General features: G+C 45.7%; 1 protein-coding gene across 1 annotated transcript; it reads right to left on the bottom strand.

Annotated features, from left to right (window-relative positions):
• Nucleotides 1-1119: 1119 nt before the first annotated feature.
• AURKA (aurora kinase A) lies at nucleotides 1120-20994 on the bottom strand. Its single transcript, XM_047067864.1, has 9 exons — nucleotides 20891-20994; nucleotides 16800-16846; nucleotides 13431-13710; nucleotides 11837-11891; nucleotides 10392-10583; nucleotides 9095-9233; nucleotides 4783-4931; nucleotides 1890-2064; nucleotides 1120-1757 (listed from the first exon to the last, which is right to left on the bottom strand). The coding sequence occupies exons 2-9, from the start codon at nucleotides 16839-16841 to the stop codon at nucleotides 1572-1574; spliced, it is 1218 nt and encodes a 405-aa protein (XP_046923820.1). The 5' UTR covers nucleotides 16842-16846; nucleotides 20891-20994; the 3' UTR covers nucleotides 1120-1571.
• Nucleotides 20995-21012: the final 18 nt, after the last annotated feature.

The following is a 21012-nucleotide window of genomic DNA, read 5'->3' as shown; positions in this document are numbered from 1 at the left end:
GGCTGGGAAGGAGGGATTCCAGCCAAGCAAGCATTCCTTCAGAGAATTAAGGGCCACGCTTGGAAAACCAGTTTGCAAAGAACTAGTTTACCCCACATGTGGAACTCTTTGCATCTTCTCGAAAACGTGGTCAGAGCCCAGAGGTGGGCAGGTGTGGGTGTAGATGACCAACTCCTTCAGCCCTTGGTCCATCCTGACCTCCTGTAGCTCTAGGGAACCCCCCAGAGGTGCCCATGCCATGCCAGGCACACCCACTTCTGTACTACTGACTCATCAGGTGGTCCCCCAGGATGAGGACCCACCAAGGGTTCCGGCTCCCCGAGCTGGGCTGTTGCACGGAATGTTCCTACTGCAGGAACTACCACTTACTGGGCACAGCGGAAAGAGTGGAGGCTGGAGAGAGGGCGCTGGCAGCCCCCACAGCCCAACTCCTGGTGCCCCTGCCCTGCCACCCAGTCACACAGCCATATGCTTGCCCCCGTGGTGCCAGGTTTCCTGCCGCCCCCTCCCGGGGCCACAGGGCTGTCTCACCATTCCTACCCCCAGCCTTTAAGTCCTCCCCGCCCTTCAAGCCTAGTTCAGATGTCACTTTCCCTGGACGCCTCTCCTACCTAATTACCCACCACAGTTCGCCAGCTCCCTGACTTGTCCCCGCTACCGTCAGGGGCGCCCCTACTGCTTTGTCCCCAGTCGTCGCAGGGCAGGTGCGTTCACAGGCCAGCCCGGCTCCAGAGCCCTGACACCACCACTGGGGGGCCTTCCCGCCTTCCCAGCAGGCCCACGCTTAGCCCAGCATTTCCCAAAGGGTAGAATGAACTGGAAAATGCATTATAATTTCAAGGTTAGACACGTGACAACTTTAATCATTTTATATGTGACTTACTGTGCTTCACCAAAACTGTATAAATAAAGCATCAAAACCACGGAAAGATCAGCCCTTTGACATTTCGAAACAGCAGAGACAGGTCTCATCCAGCCAGCCCCAAGACACAGGTGGAGCACGCGTTCGAGTGTACAGTCACCGAGGGCTTAAGCCTGATCTGGTCCTTAACCACGTGCACTTGGCGCAAGTGTGGGACAGACACCGAACAGTCCTGAAGGGATGCCAGGGAAATGACATAGCAGTCTATACAGAAATCTTTATTTTGACATTTAAAAGAAAGAATCACATGTTCATCCTGACAGCTTTCCCAGGCTCGGCCACCGAGGAAGGCAGATGCACACATAGGGACCGGATGGTCATTGCACACCTCTTTCACCGATGGAGTCGGGGCGGAGTGGCCACTCTCCCCGTAGTCGGGCCCCGAGCTGCCTTCCACAAGGACATCCTACTTGAGACAGGCCGTGGGGAGGCTGCAGGTGAACTTCGCCTCCGGACTGTGAAGTGGCCACAAGTCCTGCGGCTACTTTCACTCCAGAGTGCACTGTTCGCGGAAGCGGACTGACCGGGGAGGGTGAGGCACCGCCTGCTCGGTGGGCCCTTGTCTGCAGTGCCCTCGGTCATGGGTCACGGCCAGGCCGTCAACAGTGTCGCCAGCTGGGCCTCGTGGATTTCTCCCCCTGCAGGATTCTTAAGATTGTTTGCCGGTTGATTCTTTGCTTTTTTGGCTACCTGATGGTTTTGATGAATTTGCCGTGACCCAAGGGTGTTCAAGTACTTCTTTGAGAGTCGGTCTTTGGCTGGGATTATGTTTCAACAGTCTTGAGATGAGGTCCCTGGCTCCCTCCGGTACAAAGTCAGGGAATGTGAATTCAACCTGGAGTACGACAAGTGACAGTCACAAAACACGGCTTAAGACAGAACAGTATGAATATTCAGCTCAGGGCCAAGGTGAAGGCTGATAAGAATTCGACAAGAAGCAACGGATCAGTTCTCGTTAAGGTCTTACCCGCGATATTCTTTTGTAGGTCTCTTGGTATGTGCTCGCCTCAAATGGAGGCTTCCCAACTAGAAATTCATAGCAGAGTACCCCAAGGCTCCAGAGATCCACCTTCTCGTCGTGCATTCGGCCTTCAATCATCTCTGGGGGCAAGTAGTCCAAGGTGCCACAGAGGGTGGTTCTCCTAAAAATGGAGGAAGGCTCGGGTCGATGCACCTGTTTTTATTACCCTAATTGCTGCTAAACGTCATTAACGATTACACTGACATTGACAGAGTGCCCTTCCTAGGCCAGATCCTAGGCTATGAAGCAGAAACTATTTAAATCCCCAGTTTCAGACAAGAAACAGATTGAGGGAGATGTGCAAGATCACGCAGCTAGCAACCAAGCCACGCCCCAAGTTTGTCCCACTCCGGAACCTCCGTAAATGATGAAAAGTATCACTACTCTACCAAAGTAGCTGGAAAAGGAAAGCTCTCTCTAAATACAATTTGGAGTTCCATAGTTGTTTTTATATTATAGAGATGCTAAAAAGCTTAACGGTCCTGTGACATTAGTGACAAAAACACTAAAAAACTGTCCCACTGTGAAAACACTAGCTTTGGCGTGACAGATCCATGCTGCCTTCTGACACATCAGTGGTACAAGAGAGACACTGAAATGTGAGGGTGGCCTAGGAAGTATTCTTGCCAAAAGTACTGTTCAGGTCCTTAGACCTACTTCCAGTTCTCAGCAACCACAGAAGATAAAGGACCAAGATAAGGGACACCACAATCAGAAAAATCCATTTTAGAGGCGCATGGGTGGGTAAGCATCTGACTCTTGCCATCAGCTCATGTCATGATCTCACCTTCGTGGGATCCGAGTCCCATGTCAGACTCCACACTGAGTGTGGAGCCTGCCTGGGGTTCTCTCTCTTCCTCTCTGCCCCTCCCCCCCTTCTCAAAATAAACAAACATTAAAAAAAAAAAAAAAGAGGGGCATCTGGGTGGCTCAGGTCATGATCTCGTGGTTCCTGAGTTCAAGCCCCACATCGGGCTCTGTGCTGACAGCTCAGAGCCTGGAGCCTGTTTCGGATTCTGTGTCTCCCTCTCTCTCTGCCCTCCCCCCACTCATACTCTGTCTCTCTCAAAAATAAACATTTAAAAAAATGTTTTAAATAAAAAAGGAAAAAAGGGATAAAAAAGAAAAATCCATTTTAAATTGTGAGGCAACTGGTTTAAATTTAGACAAAAGAAACAGAATCAAATATAATGCATGGACAGACCTTAGTTGGATTCTGACTTAAAGAGCAGCTCTAAATTTTGTGGACAACTGCAGAAACGTGAACATGGACTAAACAGCTATTGACAAGGCTGTTAATTTTCTGAGGAGTGATAACGGTCGTGATTATAGGGACTATGTCCTTATTTTTAGGAGATTCATCCCAAAGTGCCCAGAGAATGAAGCATAACGTCTGCAATATAATTTTGAAAATTTACTTACTTTGGTCTATTCACCAAAAAATCGACACGGCCAATATGGCAAAATGTTGGCACTCGTTGCATGTAGGCCCTAGATGGGAGCTATCAAGCCGCCGATTCGGCACTTCTGTGTGTGTTTCTACCAAAGGCCAGAAATACGCTGGGGGTGGCAAACATCAACCGGGCGCGAACACGCGGAGGTCTTCCTTGCTTCCTATCAGTTATTCTTTGCCACTGGCTCTCCTAGGGGGTCACGCGGGCCCTATGCTCAGCACGCCCGGCACCCAGAGAGCACACGTGAAACCCCTCATCACCACGGAGATGCTGAAAAGGGGCCGAGTCAGCAGGTTCCTCCAACGACAGCACTCCTGGGAGCTCTTACGGTTACTCGTGTTGGGGAGGTGGGACGACATGGCTGGCGTATCCTTTCTTAAAAGGACGTTTATCTTTCCCATCACATGACACCACCGGACAGGTTAAGGTCCAGTTTAGCCCTGCGATTTTACAAAGCCTACAATTCTTCATCATCATTTGCCTCACTAGGTGCCAACAGCTCCCACTAGTGACAGACAACCAGCTTTAAAAAAAAAAAAAAAAAAAAAAAAAAGGAGACACTGCAACAGCAGATTCAATGCATTGCTGCGAACAATTACAAGTGATCTGGCGAAAATAAAGCTGCCCACCTCCACCACGTCATCTATTTTAGGTTAAAAGATATAAGTGGTTTAAAAAAAATGTATAAAGTATTATGGCTATGATTTTTTAAGTCCTTTGCCAAAGTTGACAAACTTACCAGTAGATGAGGGTTTTTAATGCCCTACCACCTCACGAGGCTTCAAAATCTTAATTAGACCCAAATTAAATTAAAACAGTACAGAAGATTTTAGTTCTTGTTTGCAAAATTAAGATCTCTCTATTAAGAGGGGACAAGAAAGGAATATGCTACTGACAAAAGCACACCACAGAGAATCCAACCACCACCTGGAAAATTCTATCCAAACCAATTTGGAGAAAATCTGTTTTTTTTTTTAATTCCCCAAAGCTCTGTGCCCTCAGCTCTAGAGCTCTGTGCGCGGCACTCTGAAGCCGGTCTCCTGTCCAGGAAGCAGCGGAGTTTCCACTTCACCACTGCCCCAGGCATCACCACCCAACACATCCTGCACTTCCTCTGTCCTTCACTTGTCCCGTAGGTCCCCTTCATTAGCCTCTGAGGACATGAAGCATCTTTAACCCAGGCCTACGACACAATAACCCCACAACAGTAGGAGAATCAAATATTCTCAAAGACACTTAACGGGCCTAGGTTTCTCCCAAGTATGTGTAACTGTGACCAGCCCCAATTCCACATTTCTATCCTTAAGTATTTGACTATTTCATTCCTGAAAGCCCCGAAGGCTTTTGCTAAACACTAAGTAAGTTCCACCTCTAAGGTTACATACCTGGAGGATGGGGCGTGTACCGACCATCCAAAATCTGCAATCTTAAGCTCTCCAGCTGAACCGAGGAGCAGGTTCTCTGGCTTAATGTCTCTATGAATGACTCTCTTTGAGTGACAATAAGACAGGGCATCTGCCAACTCCGTGATATACTACGGAAACAAAAAGTATGGAGAGTCTGCGTCACACATTTTATATAACACATTTTTAAAGTTTTTATTTATTTTTGACAGGGAGAGAGAGAGAGACAGAGAGACAGAGAGAACACCAGCAGGGGAGGGGAAGTAAGAGAGGGAGACACAGAATCGGAAGCAGGCTCCAGGCTCAGAGCTGTCAACACAGAGCCCGACTCAGGGCTCCAACTCGTGAACTGCAAGATCATGACCTGAGCCAAAGTCAGATGCTTAACCAACTAAGGCACCTAGGCGCCCCTATATAACACAATTTTAGACATCTCTTCTGAAAGGAAAGCCAACATTGATTTTAATGTGTTTTATAGGTTTTAAGGCTAGAAACAACAGACGACTCTTAAAAATGTTTTTCGAACCAAATTCATGTTTAGCATAAAATACGAGTATTCCATACTAAGTTATTTATTTGCTACTATAGCAGATAGGACATTGAAGGACAGGGGGGAAAACTGACGAGCTAGAAATACTAGTAGCAATGAATGATGATAACAACTGAAAAACTGGCACAAATTAGCGAGTCAGACATGTAAACAATTAAAATTTTTTTTTAATTTTCAAGTACAGTCCATTCCCATTTTTTTTAATTCCCATTTTTAAAGCCAAGATCAATTTATAACACAAGTATTTGTTTGAAACTCAAAATTTAAGGGGAAAAAACAATCTTGAAAAAAAATTAAAAGCAGGTACATTTGCGTGTTACATAGTGTTAAACTTGGGGGTATACGTATTCATTAGTCAGCTTAAAAAGCACACACAGCACGTCAGTCCTTTCATTAGTTTTCTTTTCATCTCAGCCAAAGAGAGTTCTAGCAAGTCCAGAATCTGTTTTAGCAAAAAGATAAGAATTGCTATCAGCGTATTGAAAGAATATGTTTAGTTCTGGCTGAAGGTGTTTTTTTTTTTTTTTTAATGTTTATTTATTTTTGAGAAAGAGAGAGAGAGCGTGAGCCAGGGAGGGGCAGAGAGAGGGAGACACAGAATCTGAAGCAGGCTCCAAGATGTTAGCAGAGCCTGGTGTGGGGCTCGAACCCATGAACTGTGAGATTATGATCTGAGCTGAAATCGGACGTTTAAACCGACTGAGCCACCCACTCTGGCTGAAGAAAGGTTTTCCAAAGCAACCACTAGACAGAACTGAACACATTATTTTACACCAAAAAGTTCTACTCGACAAATTGCTGTAAAAAGCAAATATCATGGTCAGAAGAAACGTTTTCATTTCTTTCGGGCAAAAGCCAGAGACCAAAATCTAGAAAATAATAAACTGAAAGTGGAGGCAAAGAGAGCTCTTCTACACCAAACTGAGCTACTGACATAAAGATCATATACTAGATTCTTGAGGGCAAGGCATTTTCTCCGTTCAAATCGAGGCCAAGGAGCTAGTTCAACCAGGGCTCTCCAGCAGCAGCCTCCTTCATACCTCCCACATCACACTGTGAATATGTATAAAGGGCCCCAATATTTCTCTACACTTACTTTTATTTGAATTAATCAGAAAAGGGAAACAGTGTGCATACATATTCATTCTAACTACTATAGAATCTAGAAAGAACCAAGTTTTTTTTTCAAATAACTACTGCTTACACCAACATAAACTCCATCTGGATTGAACAAAATGTAGTAGTAGAAATATTAACTGCCAATTAAATAAGGCAACTAATTTGGTTAGCTAATATTTTGAAAGTAATAAGATGAATCTATTTCTACTTATCCACAAAGCAAACATTTAACATTAAGTTTAAAATAGTATGTCCATTTTCCTGAGACCACACCAAAGGGTCATTCACCACTCGTGCTGTGAATTCACAAGTACAACCACCTGAAAGTAACACCATTTCCATCAATGCCAAAAAGAAAGAATGAGTGTAATCAAAGTAACCACCCATCATCTGCTGATTCAACAAAAAAACTGCCCAAAGACACTCTACTTCTTCAAACAAGTAATTTCATCCAAAATAAAGAAGAAGCACAATCCGTAGGGTAAAAACCAAAAACCCAATTATGTTGGATGTTAAGATTAGATGCAGGTAAGAAAATGAAAAGACAAGCCACCAGCTGGGAGAAAACATTTGTAAAACGTGTGGGATGAAGGACCTGTATCCAAAATATACAAGAACTCTTCCAACTCAAAATGACCAAAAACCTGATTAAAAATGGGCAAAAAATCTGAACAGGCACTGCAAAGATGACGATACACATGGCAAATAAGCACATGAAAAGATACCTGTCATAGATCACTAGAGAACTACAAATTAAAACAATGAGTTACCACATACACCAATAAGAAGGGCTAACCTCCAAAACACAGTACCAGTTGCTGGTGAGGAGGAGGAGGAACAGGGGCACACTCACTGGTGGAAATGCAAAGATGGTGTAGCTACTTTGGAGGATGGTTTGACAGTTTCTTATAAAGTTACACATAATCTCACCACACAAGCTAGTTTTCAAATCTGTTAAAAACGTACGACCCACAAAAACATGCATGCAGATGTTTATAGCAGCTTTATTCATAATCACCAGTAACTAGAAGCAACCAAGACACCCTTCAATCGATGAAGTGATAAACTGTACTGTAGCCATGCTGCAAAATATTATTCAGCAATAAAAAATGAGCTACCGCACCCTGAAAAGATACAGGTGAATCTTAAATGCATCTAGTTGTTTCCCCACTGGGGTAACTGGTTAATCATTCGGATACCACTGCACATGGACACTGGAACTGAATAATCAAACTGTTGGTGGACAGCAGAATTCAGGTTTTTCAAGGCTGCAATGGGAGGTTACAGATAAACAAGGGGAGGAGGGTAGAATGAATCCTGTGGTAATGGACTCATGTTTTGCTTAATATAGATACAAATGGATAAAAATACAGATACATGTGTATACATAGATTAGTCCCTGTTCTGTCAGCTGAGATCACGGAGAAGACACGACACCCCACTAGCAATGAGCACATCTTGCACCCAGGTCTTGGTTTCTAATACCATTTTCCCATAAAAGGAACCAGGGCTCCTTGGAGAAATGGCTGATTCTAGGACTGAGATAGGAAATCTACAGAATGAGGTGCAGCATCCTACAGGGCCAGATGCAGGGAAGTGCTCAAACACCACACCCACAATGATGGGAGTAGGTCAAAAAAACCAACCAACCAAAGAAAAAAACAAACAACAACAACAAAAACCCACCTAAAACAGGAGCCATGTGAAAGGGATCCCAAGGGCCAAAGTAGTATTGGACTATACTCAAAGTATAAAATATCCATGAATCCACATTAATAAATGACTGAATAAATAAGGGAGAACAGACAAACCTCTGATGCAGAAGAATTCTGAACAATTTATGTAGATTAGGGTGGGGGTGGCACATAATCCCTACTCCTTAAGTGTGGGCTGTGCATAGTGACACGCTTTAGAAGAACCCAGTATGCAAAGAGAAAAAGAGTAACTTCACAGCAAAGACACCTAATGAACGTGACCTCAGCCAGGGGACCAAGGCCAACACCCGCAGTGATAAGCCAGGTGAATAGTAGGTACCCCACACTAATGTAAGATAAACAGGAGAAAATAAGTCTGCACTATCTTCACATTCTGTAAATCTAAAACTATTGTAAACTTTTTAAAAAAGAGGTTAACTACAAAGGGGCACCTGGGTGGCTCAGTCGGCTGGCCGTTCAACTTTGGTCATGATCTAACAGTTTGTGGGTTCCAGCCCCGCGTCGGGCTTTGTGTTGACAGCTGGGAGCCTGGAGCCTGCTTCAGATTGTGTCTCCCTCTCTCTCTGCCCCTCCCCTGCTCACATTCCGTTTCTCTCTCTCTCTCTCTCTCTCTCTCTCAAAAATAAACATTAAAAAATAAAAATGCAATTAAAAAAAGAGGGCAACTATTCACATATACATTTCTCTAGAAAACCGCTGTGGAAACACACCAGCCACAATATTCCACCTGGTACTTGATTTTATGTGCATGGATGGTACAACTAAGGTATTCTGATTCTTTCATTCAAACATTTGATCCTATTAAGCAATCTTTCTTTAGATGAAACCCACTGGACTGTAATGAAAGGGTGCGTTGCTATGTGGGGTGGAACAGAGGGAACAAGAGTTAGGACAGTAAATGAAAACTCACAGTAGCAGTTCTCTGCTCATCAAACTTGGACAGTTTCTGAAGTTCTCGGTAGACAGCTCCAAGAGGTGCATATTCTAGAATTAGGTAAACTCTGGTGGCGTCGTGGAAATAACCATACAGTCTGAGAATATTTGGATGCCTGCAACAAAGGATGAATACTCTTTAACACCTGCTTTCTGGAGAGGATACAAGAATATGTACTAAGTACCAATCAAACCCCTCATGTAAAACCAGTGAAAATTAGTTCTGGTCACAGACCCCCTACCGCACCCCTCATCAAACTTGAGAATCTGAAACTACAGACCTGCTCTGAAGAAAAATACACACATCTGCCTATCAGTTTACAAGCAATGCAAGGTATTAATGGGCCTCAGGTTTGGTTAAGACTATTTCCTTCCTTCAGGTCATCTTTATTATTCGGGGGGGAAATTCAGCTAAATATTAATTTTCTGCCTATTAGAGAGAAAGGGGGAGAGGCATGGCACTCCCACAGCAGTTTGATTCCCAAGCACTAGGAGACACAACTTAAAAGCAGGGTTCAACAGCAGCAGATGTTTGCTGCTGAGGACTTCGGGCAGCTGAGAACACGGCCCAGGGCAGTAGCCCTTCAGCTCCAGCTAGTTGTTGCCAGGGAGGGTTACAGGCCTGATTGGACAGGTTTTTAAGTATTAACAAGTGATTCAAGTCTGAAAAAAATAGTAAGAGCAAAAAAAGAAAGGAAAAAGACCCACTGGCCAAAGTCAACCTGCAGGCTGCCAGTTTGCAACCTCTGCTTAGAACTCAGAAATATCGAGGCACTGGGTGGAGCATCCGACTTGGCTCAGGTCACGATCTCACGGCTCGTGAGTTCAAGACCCGCGTCGGGCTCTGTGCTAACAGCTCAGAGCCTGCAGCCTGCTTCGGATTCTGCATCTCCCTCTTTCTCTCTGACCTTCCTTGTGCTCGCTCTCTCTCTCTCAAAAATAAATAAACATTTAACAAAAAGAAAAAAAAGAACTCAGAAGTATCATTTCCCTTCCCCTCTCTCTCTCTCTCTCTCTCTCTCTCTCTCTCACACACACACACACACACACACACACACACACACACACACAAATTTGACTCATATAAATTACTTCATTAACACAGCATAAACCTCCAAGTGATTTTTCAGGACCACAGCACTTCTCTAGACGAATCCTTGAAAAATGATGAATTAAACACTCTTTGCAGTACTATGGAGCAGGCCTTCCATGGTTTAACTCTTAGTAACTAGGTTCTGTACCACATTCTCTCGAACATCAATCTGGAAACTTACCTAAGGTGGGACTGTATTTCTACTTCTCTTCTCAGCTGATGCTCGACTCCTGCTTTCTCCAGCTGAGCTTTAAATAATACTTTAAGAGCCAGGATAAACTTGCTTTGTTTTTCTCTCGCCAAATAAACATTACCAAACTTTCCTTTACCCAGCGGGCGACCGATTTCAAAATCTTCCAAAGCCCACTGCCTTCTAGGAAAAATTTTGAATATTTTAAAATATGAAGAAAACAAATCTTTTCTAACAATTTATTAGCGGGTAGTAGATAGACCTCTAAATAATTTTATATTTAATGTTGTATTCGTTAGGTAACCTCGGCAAGAGCCAAGCCAATAACTACGCTATGTGAGTCTCCACAGGCATTAAATCCCCCGCTCCCCTATCTGCCAATGACTGTATGAGTCAGACAAAGAACAATCTGGGCTTTTAGAGCTGAAGCCTTAACGCAAAGTGTCCCAAGACAGTACTACACTCTGAAGTGCACACTTGTTGCCACCACCGTTAAAGAGCACGGGAAAGGTTAGGTAAGTAAGTGGAGGAAGGAAGCCTTCAGAACGGTCTGCGGGCCTCTAGCAGGCTAACCATAGCCTCCTCCTCCAACCTGGAGATGCCGACTCTCGGGGCGGACAGTCAGTCTCTGCCAAAGCAGGCGGGATGGATCCTACAGCTGGATTTCGATTCTCAGAAAGCCACTATTAGGCACTCAAGCAAAAAAGCCTGTGGGATCATTCCTGGCTCCTCCTACTACATTATAGACATTACGGTCTACGTTGTAGAGTCTACACAGTTCGGAAGTTGGGAACAAGCTTTGGGAAAATACCCGGGGAAGACGGTATAAAGAACAATTCAATGAATACTGTTGAAATATTCATATAGTCATATATACGTGTGTATACAGTTTTGCAACAGGAGAATAGAAATAGTATAGAAACAAACCTAAGCTACATGTAGTGGTTACTTCTGAGGGTAGAGAGGAACTTATTTTACACATTTCTGTAACAGATTCATACAAGTTTGTTCTAAATTTGGAACGCAGTAAGAAAAGCTGGAGTCACGAGTAAACATCATTAAAATTCCCTTTTGCCAAAGGTTAGAATTTGGAAACATTTATATATCCTAAGTGAAAATATAAAGACCTTTTCTATTTTTTAACAAGTTCCCATAATTAAACTTGCAATTAGGGGCACCTGGGTGGCTCAGTCGGCTAAGTGTCTGACTTAGGCTCAGGTCATGATCTCATGGTCTGAGTTCGAGCCCCATGTCAGGCTCTGTGCTGACAGCTCGGAGCCTGGAGCCTGTTTCAGATGACAAGAGTCTCCCTCTCTCTCTGCCCCTCTCCTTCTCACGCTCTCTCTCTCTCAAAAATAAATAAACATTAATAAATAAATAAAAGTATATTCTAACAGCACAATAGCACAGGACTTTGTAAGTAAAATAAAACTTACTTTTTTGATTCTTCATTTTTCTGTTTTGTTGTCAGTTCCTTTTCAGAATTATTTCCTATATAGAATAAGTCAAAAACCTGCTTTTAGAATAATTATAATTACTTTAGAATAACTCTACAGAATAAATTAAAAACCTATGAACAGAAATGAATCAAAGAATGGTCACCAAAATATTAATGGTGTGTCCAGAATGGAAGATCTTCTTAGTTTTCTTTATAGAAAAAAGATTACCACACCCTAACCTGACTCCCACCTGGTGAAGCCTTTTCTAGATTTCTAAAGATGAGCAGATATACACCTACATAGAGAGAGATACATATGCATACAGCTAGGCCCTCCAATAATTCAAAGCTCAAGACCATGCAGATTCTCCCAGAAGCCTCAGTCTCCAAACGAAGACCTTCTAAGGCAGAACTGCCAATCTCTCGACCCATGATAAGCACCCACTCATCACCTTCGCCCCCCCCAAGTGGGCCAGCCAACTCTCCATCAGCTACATACAAATTAACAGCGTGCAACAAAACATAAGTCAGCCACCTTCCTTCATTAGTTGCCAAGGGGAAATATAAAAATAGAAGCCCCTGATTCAGCAAAATGTACCATAAACCGATTGCACAACAGGGTGCTAAAGTCATCGTTTCATCAGCCAGAGGCTGGACATTTCCACTTCAAACTCCAAAACAGCAGGGTGTGCTCTGCTCAGACACGTGACGGGAGCCCAGACCGGCTTTCTCCCTTCGCGCTTCACGACCTCAGTTCGTGGCGGCAATATAACCACCATCCCTCCATCCAGCTTACTGCCCAGCTCCACCCAGTCCGCGTCCGAGGTCAGCCCTTGGATCTGCCTGCACCCCTCCATCCTGCTGTGTCTGTGGGCAAGTTTATGCTTCAGAGGCTCCGCTCCCTCGTCTGTAAAACAGAGTTGGTCGCCGACCACCTTCACAGAGTGGTTGCGAGAACTGAAGGAGACGACGTGGATGAAGGAAGCACTTCTCCTGAGCGTGGGCACGCCAGGCTGGTAAATAAGGACTACTAGCATCCACCTGCCCCTGCCCACTTCAGGTCCCTGCCATCTCTGACCTAGCCCCCGGCAGCCTGCCTCCTGTCTGCTGCCCCCGAGTGCAGTTCTGCTTCTCTCCGGTTCATTCCACATAGCCGATCTAGTAAGATTTCTAGAAGGCTGGTCCCTCCTCCGCTGGAAAACCTTTCGGCAATTTCCCCACGCCCAGGGGATGAAGCCCCACTCCTCAACAAGCCAAGAGCTTCCACCGTGACCTCACCCAACCGGCCTCAGTCCATCCAAGTTCATCTGCTTCCCCAACTGCCCTCCACACTCCAGACTTTGGAAGTTTTCAGTTCCTCAATCAAAGGACGAGGGTGGGAATCAGGTTCTCCATCCTGAGCGCAGGGCTGGCCCACAGGAGACCCTACTACCTCAACCTGACATCAGATTTTTCTCCGTATCCTCAATAAAAATGACATCAAAGCTAGGGCTCCAAACAATAAACGCCCAAGTCTATCCTCCACCCCCACCCCCCTTTTTTTAAGCAACTGGAAGGAATAACAATCTAATAGTCTCAAAAAGTTGATTTACCAGTGGCCGATGGCAAGGGCTGCTCACTCTTTTGGGTATTATTCAGCGGCCTAGAGACAGAACGAGGGACACTGGTTGCCTGCAGTTGCTTTTGCTTCAGATTCTGGACCGGTTTATGGCTGGAGACGAGCTTTTGTGTTTGTGAAGGAATTCGCTGGGAGGAATTTGAAGGACACAAGACCCGCTGAGCCTGGCCACTATTTGCAGATAACAGATTCTGAGAAGGAAATTGCTGAGTCACTGGAACACGTTTTGGACCATCGCCAAGGGGAATTGTGGTCTAGATTGAGAGGGAAAAAATAAACATCATGGTCTTCATGAACAAAAGCGGGGTATTTTGAGAATTCCACAAAGTCTCTTTTCTAGTATAACAAAATAACAAAGGTCACTGATAGTACCTGGAAGGGGAAAGCAATGTTCATCAGCGCTTCCAAAGGATGTGGTTAGTAGATGGCTGAAAGGAATACCAGAATGATCCTCCTACCCACCCAACACCCCACTCCCAAAAATCATGCTCCCATAAACAAATGTTCATTAACTAAATTTCCATCTAAAGAGGGAGACATTAAACACTTCCTAAGAATTCTCAATGGCTTGAGAATTATTACCCAGCAAAAAGCTACAACGCAAAACTTTATACCAAAATCCCAATTCCATTGAAATTTCTTTAGTAATGTCATACATATGTTTAGGAAAAAAGACGAAGAAATATGTCAAAATACTCAACAGTGGTTATCTTCTGATAAAGATTTTTTTTTTTTTTTTGAGAAAGAGAAAGAAATAGAGAGCAAGTGGGGGAGGGGCAGAGACAGAGAAGGGGGACAGAGTATCTAAATAACTGAAGTAGGCTCCATGGGGACAGCAGAGAGCCCAATGTGGGACTAGAAATCAAATTGCGAGATGATGATCCGAGCCGACGTTGGACACTTAATCAACTGAGCCACCCAGGCGCCCCTCAGTGAAGATGTTTTAGAAGATCATCTGGGGGTGCCCGGGTGACTCAGTCAGTTAAGTGTTCAACTCCTGGTTTCAGCTCAGGTCACAACGTCCAGCTTAGCAACGCCCACAACACAGTAGGCATTCAGGCAGTGACATTTTAAACAGCAGTTTCCTAAAATGATCTTTATCGTAGGACTTGAGAATCAAATACAATGACTCAAGTTAGCCTTTTTCTAATTGATCATTTTAGACTTTCAGTCAGTAAATAAAGGAGAAGTATCCATTTATTTGAAAATGAAAACTTCTCAAATCTGTCAGAATGGCTAAAATCAAAAAGACCACAGCAAGTGTTGGTGAGCATGTAGAGAAAAAGAAACCCCTGTGCGAAGCTGGTGGGAATGCAAACAGGCACAGACACTGTGGGAAACAGGATGGGAGTTCCTCAAAATGTTAAAAATAGAACCACCCTCCGACCCAGTAATCACACTACTGGGTATTTACCCAAAAAATACAAAAACACTAATTCAAACGGATATATGCACCCCTATATTTATAGCAGCATTATTTACAAGAGCCAAATTAAAGGGGCGCCTGGGTGGCTCAGTTGGTTAAGCATCCGACTTCAGTCATGATCTCGCCGTTCCCAAGTTCAAGTCCTGCATTGGGCTCTGTGCTGACAGCTCAGAGCCTGGAGTCTATTTTAGATTCTCTCTCTCTCTCTCTCTCTCTCTCTCTCTCTCTCTCTCTCTCTGTCTCTTCCCCTTGCCTGCTCACACTCTCTCTCCCTCTCTCTCAAAAATAAACATTAAAAAACTAAAAACAAAAACAAACCAAGAGCCAAATTATGGAAGCAGCCTAAGTGTCCACTGATAGGGGAATGGGTAAAGAAGATGCGGTATAGATATATAAGGGATCATTACTCAGCCATAAAAAATGAAATCTTGCCATCTGCAATGACATGGATGGAGCTAGAGAGTACAATGCTAAGCAAAATTAGTAAGAGAAAGACAAAATACCATATGATTTCACTCATATGTGGAATTTAAGAAACAAACCAGCAAAGGGGAAAAGAGAAAAGAAAAGAGAAGAAAAAAGAAAGAAAGAAAGAAAGAAAGAAAGAAAGAAAGAAAGAAAGAAAGAAAGAAAGAAAAAGAGACAAACTCTTAACTACAGAAAACAAACTGGTGGTTACCAGAGGTGAGGTGGGGTTGGGGCGGGGGGGTGGTGAAACAGGATGGGGACAAAGGGGACCCTTATCCTTATGAGCACGGGGTAACGTACACAAGAGCTGAATCCCTGTAACGTACCCCTCAAACTAATAAACCATGGTGTGTTAATTACACTGGTATTAAAATAAAAGACTTGGGGCGCCCGGGTGGCTCAGTTGGTTGAGCATCCGACTCTTGACTTTAGCTCAGGTCATGACCTCAGGGTCATGGGATTGAGCCCCAAGTTGGACTCTGTGCTGAGCGTGGAGCCTGCTTAGGATTCTCTCTCCCCCTCACTGGTACTCTCTCTATAATACATTTTTAAAAACATTAAATTTAAAACTTAGTAAAAAAAGAAAATTAAAATTTCTAAAAATAAGACACCCCCCCCACACACACACACACAAATCTTGCTTGATGTGTGTGTGTGTGTGTGTGTGTGTGTGTGTATTTTTACGCTGATTTCCTAGAAGGAAAAATACACACACACACACACACACACACACACACACACACACACATCAACTCTGGGGCATGCTTATATTAAAAGATCTTTGTATAAAAATTCGTTCACCCAGCCGCTCCACAAATACTATAGGCTGAGGGTCCTCCCTGGGGAAGCCCTTCCTGGATTCCAGCCCATCCCAACCTGAATGGAGCACCCACCCTCCACGGAATTACTCGGGTCATCTTACGCATACATATTTTGTGAAGGCGCAGTACTGGCTCCCATAACTCCCCAAAAGGGCTAAGTTCTTTAGTCAAAGACCATGCGCTTTGCATCATTGTAATCCCTGCATCTGACACAGAACCTGGCTCAAAGTGGATTCCCAGGAAATATTCACTAAAACACAGCCCGACATTCCTAGGAGCTTACCATGTCCTGCAGCGTGACCAGAACAAGCTGTGGCAAAGCAATTTAATTTCTGGCAAGCAAGCAAATACAGGCAAGTATCGGGCACCTATTGTATACATTATTGTCCTGCACACAATGGAGGAACAGATACTTAAAGAGCTAGCTAGAAGACAAAGCAGAACAAAATAACAGGTGCCCATCAACAACATGGTATGAAATGCCGAGAAAGGGGACTAACTCCTCCAGGAATGTAGCAGACACCTCTAAAGTTACAATCCAAAGTGACGGTGAAAAGAACTCCAGATCTAAAACCAACCTCCATTTGGGTTTTCTAAATGTGACAGAGATTACGATTATTCGATTTACCTTAACAGGCCCTGCAACGCAGTTTTCTTTAGATTTGTCCATGATGCCTGAAAAGAAAAAGAACCACTTTTAATGTACACAAATCCTCATGCTTCAAAGTGTTGTTGTGCGAGGTCAGGGATATAGCTCCTGATGAAAAAGCCTCCACAACACAAAAATTTTATTTTTTTTCTTTGTCCCAATGAAGCTGACAAGGGTGTCTTACTTTCTCAAGCGACAAGAGGGACAGATGTGGGGCCTCCACCCAACTTCACTCCCAGAGTCCTCCTGCTCCATCAATGCAGGAGTCTGCTTCAATACCTGCTGCCTTTTATTATTATTTTTCAACGTTTATTTATTTTTGACAGAGAGAGAGAGAGAGAGCGAGCGAGTGAGCGCATGAGCAGGGGAGGGGCAGAGAGAGAGGGAGACACAGAATTGGAAGCAGGCTACAGGTTCTGAGCTGTCAGCCCAGAGCCCGATGCGGGGCTTGAACCCACGAACCGCGAGATCCTGACCTGAGCCAAAGTCGGATGCTCAACCGACTGAGCCACCCAGACGCCCCTCCCCCACCACTGCCTTTTAAAAACAGGTCCCCCCTTCCCCATAACTGACTCCAGCTACGACAGCATCTCACCCTCTCCCGTCAAGAACAAAGCTCCAGAACAGTCATCCACAATCACCACACCCACGTGTCTCTCACCCTCTGGCCCTCCCCCATCAGGATTTCATCCCACAGACTGGCCTGCTCGGGTGGCCAGCTCATGACTGACCTCTACTCTTAGCAAATTCAAAAGTCCATTCCGTGCCCTCAGCTCACTTGCGACCCCAGCGGCGTCTGACAAGGTCACTTTTACTCCACTCCCAGCCTCCACTAGCTTGTAGGCTTGTCTCCCCCCCCCCCCCCCCCCCCACCAGCTGTCCTGCCGCAACATCCTTTGCTTGATCAGCCTCACTTTTGCCAACCTGAGAGTCTGGGCAGACTGGACCCAGAATGAGTCCTTGGACCCCACTTCTCCATCCATACCCGTCCTAGGGCCCCTCATCCAGCACCAGAGCTCTAAACATCTTTTTTTTTTTTTTAATTTTTTTTTTTTCAACGTTTATTTTATTTTTGGGACAGAGAGAGACAGAGCATGAACGGGGGAGGGGCAGCGAGAGAAGGAGACACAGAATCGGAAACAGGCTCCAGGCTCCGAGCCATCAGCCCAGAGCCTGACGCGGGGCTCGAACTCCCGGACCGCGAGATCGTGACCTGGCTGAAGTCGGACACTTAACCAAGTGCGCCACCCAGGCGCCCCTAAACATCTTTAAGATGATCTGAATTTACATCTTCTACCCTAAACTCTCCTCTGACTGCCAGACTCCTACCTACCTACCTGCTCAGTATCCCCCCACGAAGGTCAGCCAAGCATCTCCATCCCAACACATCCAGACACACCCTCTTCTCTCCTCCCGGCTACTCCTCCCCTCTGCTCTCAGTAGCCTGAGCTCAGGCCCAGGAACACCTTTCCTTTTGCAGCTGTGCTCATTCCCTCTGTGCACTCATCCAGTCTCCTGGCTCCCACCACCATTCACGGGCTGAGACCTCCAAACCTCCATCTCCAGACCTCTCCCCTGACCCTTGCCACCTGCGAAACATCTCGACCTGTAATCTGTAATCGGAGAGGCATCTCACTTTAAAAAAGTTCCAAACTGAATTCCTGCTCCCTCCCTGTCCCCATCTCCCCAACCCTATTCTCATAGATGACCCCACCTCAGTTGCTGGCAAACCCATCCTGCCCGTCACTCGGGTCCCCTCATCTTTTACACGGTTCTCCCTCAAAGCCCAGATCTAATCCATCAGCACACCTTGGAGGCTCTACCTTCAAAACCACTGCCCACAACCTTTAATACCACCACCTGGTCAAACCAAGGCTCTCTCCCCTCAATTATTTGCAACGGGCTCCCAATGGTCACCCTGCTTTCACCTTTGCCCCGTGATGGCCCATTCTCAACACTGCGCCCTGTGGTCCCATTAACAAGTCAGCCATGCTGGCCCTTGGTTCAGAAGCCCCTCACGGTCCCTCAAAATCCTCCTTGCCTACAGTCTCCTAGAGTGTGGACCCTGACCACCTTCTTGGCCTTATTTCCTCTTCTTATCTATTGCATGCTGGTCATACGGAACTTCTTTCTTTCCTCAAAGCAGTGCCCGGCCACAGGGCCTTTGTACTTCCTGTTCTCTCTTCACCATTTGGCTCTTCGCTCAAATGGAAGTGTGGCTTGCTCCTTTGTTCCAGTCAGGTCTCTGCTCAGACGTCTCCTTTCTGACCATCTCTGTTTTTCTGCTTAGCCCTTAACATCTTACAGAACCTCACTGTGCTTGTTTATTTCTGCCTCCCCAGGCGATATCCCACCTCCTGCCAGTATCTCCAAGGAAAGTAAGCGCCGTGAGAGCAAGGCCTTAGTCCCACTGTGTTCACTGCGGCCTCCCCGGAACATGCCTGGCACACAGTAGGTACACCCACCAGTGTCTGGGGAATGAGTTAACCCACTAAGGAAGCAAAATCAGTAATGAAAACGGTTTATAACACTAGGCCCATGCTGTGAGGCAGGTACAACACCCCATCAAGTAAGTAGAACATAAACTCCAAGAAAACGGAAACCTTTCTGTACTTTTCTTACCCAGATACTCTCTGACTTCCAGAACCCAGCCAGAAAGCACCCCCCCCACCCCCACGCTTCCACATCCATTCCACAAATAGGCAAATAACTCCACCCTGAAGACGGAACCACAGCCAGGAGTCCTTATATCAAACAGCGGTTAGTAGAAACGACAGAAAGGAAAAAGGAGTTACAAGCTCGTGCTGTACACGCACTCTAACGCTCTCTTCACTTTCCCTAACAGTTACAAGCAGCGGATTAAGGAGATCACACAGGCCTAAGGGCATTCATTCAACAGTCTTCGACAGAAGCCAGAGATTTGCTCCAACGGAACATACTCTGCCTTCCCAGGGAGAGGAATAATCATCAACAGAATGCGCCCCCAAGAAGACTGCTTCCCCAGCGATTCCAGTCTACAGCCAGGTTCCGGAGCCACATAACCCAATGACCTTCACAAGACCCTGCAGTTCAAACCACATATCCTACTATTCTAAACAGGAAAACTGCTAAGACTTCACATCACCGTGCATTTAGAAGACTTTGCCTTCTTCAAACCTGCTAGTGTCTGCACGGACTTACTTGGAGGAGTGGAAGTGAACGTGCTGCTGAAAAGTGTTTTTAGTTCAAAGAACAAGGAAGGTTGAGGAGGAGGAGGAACCGTTAAAAGTCCGCGACAGTATCTCCATCTGGACGACACTGGTGAGACGTGGAGACCGTCAGGCCGAACCACAGACCTAACAAATCACATCCAGCATTTTCCCATCCCCAGATGACTATGTGCGCAGGTCTAGATCACCGGTTCTCCGTGAAACATCAAGAATCAGCTGGGAAACCTGACAAACTACAGACACCTGAATCCTATGCCAAGCATTTCTGATTCATGAGCTGGGTCTATGTTTTCAACAAAGGCTCTCAGAAATCCCGACAAAGGTGGTCCAAGGTCTGTGGTTTCAGAAGCACGCACCAAGGAAGACATCTTCGAGGAAGTTTTCATTTATTCCTCCAAAGTAGCCCAGGTCAACCAACGACTGTTTTCTATTGAAAGCTATCGCGCCAGTTCGTCGTCTGGCCCCCATCCCCCTCTAGAACGTGAACTTCCCGACGCCAAAAGCCCTCCCTATTTTTTCTTACCCAGGTGCTGGCCGATAGGAGAACCCCCTCAGAAGGCACCCCCACCCCAATGCCACTCAACAACCCCACGCACTCCAGGAGTGTAACAAACCCCCAAGCGGCATTTCACAGGGCGCCCCAGTACCCAGGCGCAGATGGGAGGGCGCTGCGAAAGCACCGGGCACAGAGGAGAGGAGCTGGGAGGATGCAGGGGGACAGGAAGAGGAGGACAAGGGAGGACGAAGGTGGAGACCCAGGGACGCCTGACTTCGACTCTTCCTCCGCCGCCCGCTCAAAGGCCACCCGGGCCCGCCGCCCTCGCCCGTCCGCCTCACAGAGCAGTCCCAGGGTCTACGAACCCGTTGGCTCCCGTCTCCGACCCAAAGGCCGCCGACTCCTGCCGAGAGCTCAGCCGTTACGATTCAAAGTCTTTATTTTAAATAGGAGTTAAACCCTCTAATCCGAAAGCTCATTGGCCCGG

Source organism: Lynx rufus, unplaced genomic scaffold (assembly GCF_022079265.1).
Source record: "Lynx rufus isolate CCGP_SWC_20201006 ecotype Redwood Valley unplaced genomic scaffold, mLynRuf1.p SCAF_8, whole genome shotgun sequence".
NCBI classification, from domain to species: domain Eukaryota; kingdom Metazoa; phylum Chordata; class Mammalia; order Carnivora; family Felidae; genus Lynx; species Lynx rufus.
The sequence above is the reverse complement of the archived record's forward strand: the minus strand, read 5'-3'. Positions and strand labels throughout refer to the sequence as shown.

Coding starts and splice junctions, on each gene's coding strand:
- AURKA (XM_047067864.1), bottom strand. CDS start 16,841: ATGGACAAATCTAAAGAAAACTGCGTTGCAGGGCCTGTTAAG. Junction 11,892..13,430: donor GCCCTTGCCATCGGCCACTG/GTAAATCAACTT, acceptor TATTCTATATAG/GAAATAATTCTGAAAAGGAA. Junction 1,758..1,889: donor CCTACAAAAGAATATCGCGG/GTAAGACCTTAA, acceptor GTCGTACTCCAG/GTTGAATTCACATTCCCTGA.